The sequence below is a fragment of the Cyprinodon variegatus genome, unplaced genomic scaffold, assembly GCF_000732505.1.
Source record: "Cyprinodon variegatus isolate N-32 unplaced genomic scaffold, C_variegatus-1.0 Scaffold674, whole genome shotgun sequence".
NCBI lineage: Eukaryota > Metazoa > Chordata > Actinopteri > Cyprinodontiformes > Cyprinodontidae > Cyprinodon > Cyprinodon variegatus.
This window is the reverse complement of record NW_015151127.1, coordinates 268,315-279,155: the sequence shown is the minus strand read 5'-3', so window position 1 is coordinate 279,155 and position 10,841 is coordinate 268,315. Positions and strand designations below refer to the sequence as shown.

At 35.0% G+C, this 10,841-nt stretch overlaps 1 protein-coding gene across 1 annotated transcript; it reads right to left on the bottom strand.

Annotated features, from left to right (window-relative positions):
• Positions 1-4,566: 4,566 nt before the first annotated feature.
• Positions 4,567-10,841, bottom strand: t (T brachyury transcription factor). The gene is made up of 8 exons (XM_015394145.1): positions 10,596-10,841; positions 9,853-10,117; positions 6,946-7,080; positions 6,666-6,727; positions 6,523-6,584; positions 6,253-6,429; positions 5,863-5,995; positions 4,567-4,957 (listed from the first exon to the last, which is right to left on the bottom strand). Exons 1-8 carry the CDS (start codon positions 10,802-10,804, stop codon positions 4,687-4,689), a joined length of 1,314 nt encoding a protein of 437 aa, XP_015249631.1. The 5' UTR covers positions 10,805-10,841; the 3' UTR covers positions 4,567-4,686.

Genomic DNA, 10,841 nt, shown 5'->3' with positions numbered 1-10,841 from the left:
GCACACCATTATGACATATGCCAAGCAGTCAATTTGTCTCTTGTTGCCTCTAAAACAGAATTTAAGCCATTGGCCTCTGAAGATGTATTGTGTTGTGTTTATAACAGCAGATACTTAAGTCTTAACTATTGTGAGGTTGGGCCTATATGGGTTTGTTTCTGTTTTTAACCACAAACTCAGTTAGATGGAATACAGTTAGCTAAACAGGCAGTATGACCAAGCTGTTTTCTCAAATTAAAGCTATCCAACAAGTAATAAAAAGTCTAAATAATAATTATTACACAACGTTAACTAATACTCTTTTCACAGACGAGTCCATAAATGTTGGTAAAATATTTGCTCAAGCTGTGAGTCACAGTGTATTGACCAAAATATGACAGTTTAAGGGAAAATCTAATTGGTTTTGTTACTATAAAAAAAGGTGAAAGAGATTTGCACAGCTATTAAACCTGAAATATAAATAAAAACTCTTATAAGAAGCATCTTGTATTTAGAAAACCCTATCAGATATGAACAAGGCTGCAAATGATTTGGTTTTCTTTGGACAACCAGATACATTTTTTACATAATGTTTAAAATACCCTTTCGTTTGCTTAATGACACGCTCATGTTAAAAAGCTGTGTAGGTCATGTTGGAGGAAACAACAGCTTGCAATTACATTAGAGCCAGACATAGACGGAGGAGCATAGCTACAGCATTTGTTTGTTTAGATAAAAGGGCAATAAACATCCAAATTACACATGAAATGATTTATTTGACCATACTATCTGTTGGACATTTATAAAAGATACATTTATGCATGCTAGTGTTTTTTTATTTTATTTGTACCTTATATTTTGTCCAGAATTGAGTGTCTATCAGTTAAACATTAAAGAAATCACCAAATTATTACAAATTAACTCTTTTTTAACTACATTACAACGATCTGTACTAAATGAATAAAACACTATAAATCTTATCTTCTGTTAGTCCTAGTTCTAAGTGAGGCAATTTAGTTTTATTCTGTTGACTATCATATTGTTTCCAGGCTCTGCCCTTTACAGTCGTTCTCTCCAGTAGATTGTTTTTAATTCCTTCACCATTCCCAGCAGTCCTCTATGGAGGACAAGAAAACAGCCATTTTTAATTTAATATTTAAAAAGTAGGTACAATTAGAAATCCGACTTGAAAAGTGTTTTCTAATTTCATATTTTTAATTGAATTATGAGAGAGGAATTGTAAATTGTATTAATTCATTATGAAATACTGCTGTCTGAAATGTGTTTTCAAATCCTATTTCTAAACAGAGATTCAAAAACCACTGTAGGTCATTGCTCATTGATCATTTTGTGAAACAAGTGTGGCATTCTTCAATAAGAGAGCTGCTTACATCTGAGTCGCAATCATGACTGGTTTAACTGGTTTTCAGGATGCACAGGGACCAGAAGGGTGACTGCAAAGTAAATGGAGAAAGTAAAGTGAAAATAAATTCAGTTGCGAAAAGGATTTGAAAACGCAAGATGAAAAAGAAAACGGAAACTGACTAAAGGTGCGATTAAAAAAAAGTTATTAATCAGATTTATGAATTATGTTTTTTAAATCTGCTTTTAGAAACAGGATATTGTCAGGATTTGGTTGTGGTGTGAGGACCCAAATGCAGAGGCAGGGAGGCAGAGGTGAGTTTCTTGTAGGTTTAATGAAAGGTTAACTAAACACAGAGGCAGCAAATCCAACAATCTAACATGAAAACAAAGTCAAACAAACCAGAAACCATGGAGACACCTGGGGGAAAACAATCACGAGGAGGAGGACTCACAGAGACGGAGTTGGAGGAAGTTAGACGAGGAACCAGCACTGAGGAACTGCATAAGGAGTGTACTTAAGGGAGACTGAAACAAAGAGGACTAACGAGATAATTGGGAGCAGGTGTGAACAGAGCAGAACAGGAAAGGAGCTAGGGAAAAAGGAGAACACAAGGAGGGCAGCAGAGCGCAACAAATAAAAACCTGGAAACTGAAAAATAACCAGGGAACACGACAAAATAGGAATTGAACCACTAAAACTAGAAAACATGGAGCAAAGTAAAACTGAAAACTCAAAAGAAAACATAACAGAACCAGAACTGTGACAGATACCAACATACATTTTTAAAATGAAGTAATTTGTAATGAATTAGTAAACACTATTTACAGTTTAAGATCCTTTAACAATTAAGTTTAAAATGCTTTTATAATTGGATTTCTAATTGTAAGATCTAATTGTTACATTTGAAATTGATGTTTTCTCTCTCAGTGACTCTCCTGGTCCTCCATTGCACTCTGCATATTGGTAAAAGAATATTTTCACTTCAAGCCTTTTTATTTTAATAAATAATTTATTCTATATCAGCTCACTTTTGCAGATCAATATAGATCTACACTATTTCAATAGTATGTTTTTTTCCAAGTTTAAAGAGCAGCATAGACCAATGGGCCCCAGAGTCACTTTTTATTCTTTATCGATGGATTTCTGTTTGCAAGATCCACAACTCTTACCCATTCTAAATTTGATGCATTACTTATAAAATACTTTAGGTTCATTTTCTAAGAATCAATCATTAAGAGTGGCAATAATTCTGGTTCTAGTGAATTTGTTAAAATAAAATAAAAAACAAAAAAAAAACAATAGTTAATCAAACAGTATTTTTTTTACAGCCTAATATATCTAATCCTGTTAAAGGTTAGATTTTTTTACATGTGTTTTTAAGGTTGTCACATATCTAAAGATCATCCTGTTCAGTTTTGCATCTGTACTCTAAACCAGTTTTCCTGTTTACAGCTCACTACTCTACTGGAGTACAGTTGATTGTTCATAAACAAAAAGTATTCATATCTTTTTGGTTTATTTCCTGTATTTCGTTAAATCACATCAACAAACATTGTTCTGAGATTGTCTCAAAAAGATGCAGTTATTTCATGTAGGGAACTCAACAAAGATGTAGAACAGCTTCCTCCAATCAGATTATCACTGCCCGATGCTTGGGGATGCTTTTTTGCTCATAGGGCTAAGCAAGATGATCAGAGTTGATGGGTGGAGTCTGTTAGAATCTACAGAATAATGGAGACCTGCTGATCATCCAGCAATACAATACTGATAGTGTTCCTAAATGCCCTCCAGTCAGTCTCACTGTGTTTTAGAAAGATTGATGAGCATACCCCAAAAGACAATCAGCTGTAACTGCAGCAGAAAGTTCTTTACAAAGTACCAGATCTGGTAGTCCGCTCATAAACAGGTTCAAAACTTTTCAGATTTTTATTTGTAAAACAAACTTCAGACATTATGTATAAGGTTCCCCATTCCAAAGCCATGATCTAATATGCTGGTCTATCCCTAGAGAGAAAAAACTCTAAGGTCTGAGTTTGTAATGTGATTAAATCTTTCAGAGATGTGAACACCCATTTAAAGCACTAAAGTCAACAATGCAAAAAGGCTGAAAGTAAATGAGAAAACAAAAGGTGTTCTCTAAACATGAACGTCTAACATTTCATGTTGTTGCTTATGACATGGCATTTAATTATTTGCTTTATAACCAAGTGTAATTTAATGTAATATCTCCACTGAATGCATTTATTCTGAAGCAAACCAGGGCTACACATGGCCAGTGTCAAAGAAGAGAAGGATACAGAAGAAATGAAAAGTTTGCTTTTAATAATATAGGAAGAACATATTTATTTCCATTCCAATCAAAGCTTTCATAAGGCAATACTTGGTAAAAACAGAAACAAAATCATTTATTTACAGAGCCTCTAATGATTTCTCATTTACAGTATAAACATTCTTCATTCCTAATTAATATTCTCAGAGCTTTATGATTTCCTGCAATTAATTTGTTCAGTTAAGCTTAATATAAGCAGATCAAAAAGATCAACTAATTGAAAAAAAAAAAAAATTTCTTTAGTAAACGGAGGTTACATCCAAACTGCAACCTGAAGTGACCCAAATCCGTTTTTTTTTTTGTCCATATGCAACCTGGATCTGATCTTTTCATGCCAGTCTGAACAACACAGATCCGATTTTTTCCCAATGCGACCCAGGCCACTTGGCTATGTGGTCCTGAATCCGATATGAATCTGATCTTTTCAAATGCGAAATGTGTCTGAACGGCCAGGTCGCATTCATTCGGCCTGAAGGCCATTAGTAACCGACATAGGTCACTATTTTGCTTATTGCTACACAGAAGCGGCAAGAAAAACAAACACCATGGCGGATGATGATGCGGAGAGCAGTATTTTTTTAACCGTCTTGAAAAGATTGAGGTTTTAAGGTTTGGAAAGATCGTTAGATGCTCTCCAGAACTACCTTCATGTTTACTTCCGTAAACACAGAGCATGCTGGCTTGTGACGTCATTGCGTCCTCTACTGCGCATGCGGGACACTAATGCTGTATGAATGCAGTTTACACACGAGATCACATATAAGTTGCATATATTTGGAAATGTGAACTGCAACGCAATGCAAAAAAAAAAAAATCGGATTTCCCAAAAAAATCGGAATTGAGCATTAAGGCCTGCAGTTTAAACGCAGCCTTTGATTTGTTTAGAGGCAGATTAAAACCTGTTTAACACCCTGACATGCACTTCACCAATCAAAGTCTGGAAGTTCCCTTAAAATAACCAGTGATGAAATATCTGTAGGAGAAGGTTTAAATTAATCCTGAGATACTCTAATCAAAGAGATGGGGGGGAAACAGGGGTCCAAGCTGAGGGCAGCCGGCTGAGGGGTGAGGATTCAAAGTGGGTGGCATCATGCACCTCTGTGACGGAGCTGCTGTCATACATGGGAGAGCCAGAGGGGGGCACTGTGGCAGAGTGAGACAGACTGGGATAGTGGCTGGATGATCCTCGGAGGAACTGGGAGCCCAGGCAGCTGTTTAACCCCCCACCCTGAGACACTGGAGTCAGTGGGGAGTTACTCACAGACCACAGGCTGCTGTACTGACTGCAGAGACACAAACATGGAGCAGATGAGAAATTCCAGTCATTATTAGTACTGATTAAACCTTTTTTCTCATCCTGATGGAATACCTTATCATATAGTTTGGATCCCTTAATTTTTTTTTACGTGCTTTTATCATCATGCGTTAGCCTGCATGTTACCTTACCTTTCATTGCTCCAAGTTTAGCTGGAATTGATCAGAGTAAAATTGTTCATTTTCAAGCCATTATCTTTATGCAGCTTATTCTGAAATGAAGCCACTGAAGAAGCTTTACTTGTCCCCAAAGATCTGACTTATGTCACATTTTAAGTGTTTTGCAAAAGTATTGAATACCCTAAATCTAGCTAACTTCAGACTATTAAAATGTTATATGCTAGAGTAGAGAGTAACTGGTATGCTTTTAATGCGCTACAACAATTTTAGTAAATGAAATTGTAAAGTATGGCATGAGTTTCTACTTATTTCCTCATACTCTGTTACTTATAAATAAAATCCCATCCAATTAATTAATTTTCTTCAGCCTGCAGAAAAACCTGAAGAAGAATGGTGTGAAAGAATGTTCTCCAGTCAGCCACAGGGGGGCAGTAATGCCTTAGTCCATCTTCTAGTAACTTCATTAATCATGTCAGGCACAGTTCTTACAGATACTGTATGCATTTAATGTTCTCTTTTATCACATACAATGCAAATAAAATACATGAAACTTTGAGGTAACAGCGGGATATATTTTTTAAAAAGTTGTTCTTTTTTGCATCTCTTATTCTGTTGTTTATGGAATGGAAATCTTCTTAATTTGCATTGTAGTTATATAGATTTTTATAATGCATTTTTTTCGTTTCTTTTGCAGTCATCTGGCACAGTTTTCTAAGCAGATTAAGTAGATCCAAACAAAGATAAGAACACAGACCTTGTGTTGGCTCCTGAGGAGGAATTGTGGGCCATGGGCATCATGCTGGAATGAGTCGGCATCTGCAGACTGGACCAGTTATCATGGCTCGGGAGCATCGACAAGCTTGTTGAGGAGTTATCCGAGTAGCCAGCTGCAACATAAAGAAGGGGTTAACTGGTTTTAGCTGTATATCGCAGAAGTTAAAACATGTCACATTTTTTGTATGTATATGCCAAGAGCCATTCCTTGGACAGACCTTGCCAAAATCCAAACACTACATCTTTGTGCCTTAAAACACACAAAAGCAGGTGGAATGCAAACCATTCACCCATCCAGCAACATTTGTTTAAGTTTCTAGTTAAAATGCAAAGTGGGAAGAGCTTAAATGTTAATGATGAAGGGACTCACTGGGTGAGCTGGTCCGGTGGGTGTACGGGCTGCTGTAGGGGGCAGAGCGGTGGTTCCTCAGGCTGGAAAAACGCTCACAGCCATGGGAGGGGGAGGGGGCCATGGGACTCCCAAACTGACTGTGAGGACTGGTGGGTGTGCAGAGGGTCCCTGTGCCATGAATGAACCAGCTGCCCACTGGCTCCACAGAAGGGAAAGTACATAATATTAGCACCATAAAATAAGGAAATAAGTATAAGATTTAAAAAAATTATATATATACAGAATTACACTGAGAGTAGCCAGACTGTGTATTCTCATTTATGTCTTCCCTCATGTCTCTGTTGTCATTCCTGTACAAGAGAAAGAGCAGTGTGCATATTTTGATTTCATGCTGATGTTGTGGTAAAAGTAACTTTTAGTCTCACTCTTACCTTTCTTTTGCATCAAGAAAGGCTTTGGCAAAAGGATTGTACTTTATTTTTAGAGCCGTTATCTGAAATTCAGAAACACTTTACAGTTGGCTTTGCTAAAAATAAAAATATATTCTGTGCACATAAGTGACATTTTGCTTGCATGATCTGAGAGTTTTTTAAAAACTGAGATAAGGCTGACTGTCCAGGGCACCCAGGCCTGAAGGTAAAAGAACCTGCTTTATAATAATGGTTTAAACCAAGAAACTAAGATCTGACCTCTAACTGTGTTTATACTAACCTCTTCATTTTGGTACGCTGTTACAGCAATGAACTGTGTCTCTGGAAAGGAGTGGCTGGTGATCATCCTTCGAGGGCCTCCAACCCTAACGATGTGGATACGTGGCTCATATTTGTGCAAAGAATTTAACATAATCTTTAAAAAGAAAGAAAGATAAGAAAGCAGAGGGAAGATTAATTATAATTCCTTTTTGCACTTTACTTTTAATGCTTGCTTTTGAAAAGAAACAGTAGCAACACTGCAAAATAATTTTTTCTGAGGTAAAATGTTTGCTAATAAAATCATATACCTTTTTATTATATTTATATAAAGATTACATTCGTTAATGTGATATTTAAGAATGATTAAAATATTATATTACTAATTTCTGCATTAAAACAAATCCTAAACAAGGCTAACAAAAATAATGAATGATTGGTTGAACTACTTAATTAAACCTTTAGGTTGTTAAGTATATGCAAACAAAAATGTACTAAAAGCTAAGAATGATGAAAAGTCTTGTTGAGTTATTCTGTCTTGGGCCAAAACTGATTTTTTTTTTTTTCTGGTAATATCAAGCTTAGTAGCAGCATTATTACTACAGTTAAGTTTGTTAATTGGTAAGTTAATGCTAAAGTCAAACTTTTTACTCAGCTGAAATAAAAAAAAAAGTCAAGAACTGTCTCACACTCTTTGGCTCAAAGAAGAAACAATATTCTTAGTTTCTATCCAGCTTTAATCTCTTAATATCCACCTCATTTTTGGGAAATTTACCTATTGTGCATACCCAAATGGAAAAGCAAATAACTGAGGAACTGTAAGCACAAAATTACATGAGTTATTTGTTATTTGAACGTTAACGCCTTCTAGTTTTTGAATATATACATGAAAATTGGGTGAGTAAAGCACCCAAGCTGCATCAAGCCCAAGCTGCATTCATTCAAACATGACTGAAAGTTTTTGTTTTTTTATTCTCGAAAATAATAAGTCTTTTTTGAACAGCAGTAATAAAGACATGCTTGCTTGTTGTGGCTGCTTTGTCATGCTACATTTCGACATGCTGCTATCATTGTGCTTTGGTGCTCGCTATGTCTATAAAATCAACTTGGTGGTTGAACTGTGGAGAATCTAAGCTTTCCAACTATGTCTAATATGACTATATTGGTAAACATTTTACCAGTGTAATTTTCATGCATTCTGAGCTATTATTTGTAAACGCTTTAAAACAGGTGGGTTTTTAGAGGTTAATGACTTCAGGTTTAATGCAAAAAAAAGTTTATTGATAAAACTCAGCAAAATACCAATCTTAGTTGATTACATATGAACAATAACATAACTGCTTTACAGTTGCATTGATATTAAGATCAAACTTGGAGAAAAAATGCTAAAAAATAAAAGCTTGCTAATATATTTGGCATCACTGAATAACTGTCTAATTTTAGTAAGACTTTTATACCAGGCTTTAGCTCAAATAGTAATAATTGAGCTTGATGACTTTTGTAAAAGCTAAGAAATTTATAAAAAGTTGTGCTTGAAAATGTTTATATGATGGAAAGAGAATTTAAATCTGTATTTAGCTTAAGAAACCTTTGCAAAACTATCCTAAAAAAAAAAATAATTTTTGCAAGCAAACCGATTATCTGAACACTAAGGCATCTTGGCAGAGACTGTCAGGGAGAAGCTTTTCATTCAATTTATGATTTGATAGCAGATGCTACATTTATTTGTATTTGCATACTTTTTTATACCTAGATAATGAAGTGGATAATGATTATTTTAGTTTAATTCTAAAAGGGGAGAACATCCTCAAATGATAATAAATAGATTTTATAAAGCACTAACACTTGTCATTGTTTAATATTTAAACATTACATGTTTAAGACTAGAGCTGCACTAATAACTGCACAAAACTGTGGCCCTATTAATTAGATTAGGTAAATTTTAAGATGACCCTAAATTAAAAATTAATTAGTTTCCTGTTTACAAACTGTTAATTAGGCAACATTCAGGCACCTCATTTGTGTTTAAATAATACAATATGACTATTTACTTAGTTATTATTTTAAGTATCTTAAATAATCTTAGAAAATTATGTTGAACTTAAGCTAAAATATTTATTATTATAAGAACTTCTTCACAATACAATGACATTTTGCTTTTTAATTTAACCCTTAGCATTCCTTCATTTTGAAATCACCACTTCCACCATATTATCACTAAAATATTATGTCTCAACATTTTATTTTCCATTTTTAATGAATGCCATGATACTTTTATTATTACATAAAAAGAAAACTGAATTAAATCATATTTTTTGTAGCCTACTGCATGCCTTTTGCAATGTTATTTATAAAATAAATAAAATGAAATATATTTTCTTTACATTTCTAACAAGCAGCATATAATGTTGCAGATGGGGATATGGATTCATCATTTGCCCCTGGGGTATCTGAATTAGAAGAACACTTTTAATTTTAATTTTTTTGCACAAAGAAGTTATGCAGTCAGACAAAGTAGATTTCTTTTAAAGTCTATATACTTTCTATGAATATAAGAGTTATCACTGATGCGAAACAGATGACAAAACAAGAAAATGCAATTTTGAAGGATTTGGGTTTTTTTTTACATTGAACTTTAATGTAATCAAAAATGCATTGTAGGAGTTATTTGCCTTACAAATGTTGATCTATGTGAAGAACCTTTAAAACAAAAGAGAAAATCTAGTTTATTCATAGGCCTACTTATTTAAAAAGCTAAATTATTAAACGATTAAAAAGAGTGAATACATAACCAAACAATATCCATGGGTAAAAGAGTCTTAACTTATAAACTTACATAAGCCAACTCACCAATCTGAATTGACCCATCTTCTAATGAATAAACCTCTGTAATGTTGTCATTCTGTGCAGAAAGCAGCTCCATGTTTACCTGACCTCCGCCGTTCAGTTTATTGGTGAGTTTAACTTTGCTGAAGGAGACCGGAGCCTTCATCCAGTGGGCCCCGAAGTTTGGAGAATCCGGGTGGATGTACACGCAGCTGGGGGTCTGGGGTTCAGGTTTACCTCCCGGTACCCACTCTCCATTAACGTATTTCCACCTGTGGTTGTCCGCGGATATAAAGTCCAGCAGGAAAGAATACATGGCATGTGGGTCCAATCCAGAGACGTTTACCTTCAGAACTGGAAACATCCGCCTTAAATGAAAGACGGCATAAATACCAATTTAGACCTCATCATCAAATCTTTCTTTTATTCTTTCTATCTATCTCTCTTTCTATCTATTTTCTTTTTTTCTTTCTTTCTATCTATTTTCTTTCTTTCTATCTTTCTATCTATTCTTTCTATCTATCTATCTACCTATCTATTCTTTCTATCTACCTATTCTTTCTATCTACCTATTCTTTCTATCTACCTATCTATTCTTTCTATCTACCTATCTATTCTTTCTATCTACCTATCTATTCTTTCTATCTACCTATCTATTCTTTCTATCTATCTGGTTGAAATAATAATGCAAAATGTTTTGCCATTTATTTAATCATATTTAGTTACTTTAACAATTGTTTCATGTTAGCAGGGTGGGACATAAAACAATTGTGTTAAAGTAACTAAATATAATTAGGTAAATGCCAAAATCAGCTGCATTATTTTTATCTATCATCTGAGGCTCACCTGCCGTTCTTTGTAACGATCATCTCGTTTGTGAGGTCCTTAAATTTTTGCCACAGCTGCAGCTCATCAAGGGTCACTTTCAGGTCCCTCTCGCTGGGGTCTCCCTTCTCGCTGCCGGCCTGCAGTTCACTCTCCACCGCACTAAGGAGGTGATCCACCCGGTACTGTGCGGCCTTGCTGCTGGGACATTCACCAGCACCAGTCGCCATTAGGTCAATCAGAGCAGAGAGGAACTGTGTTTCTGTG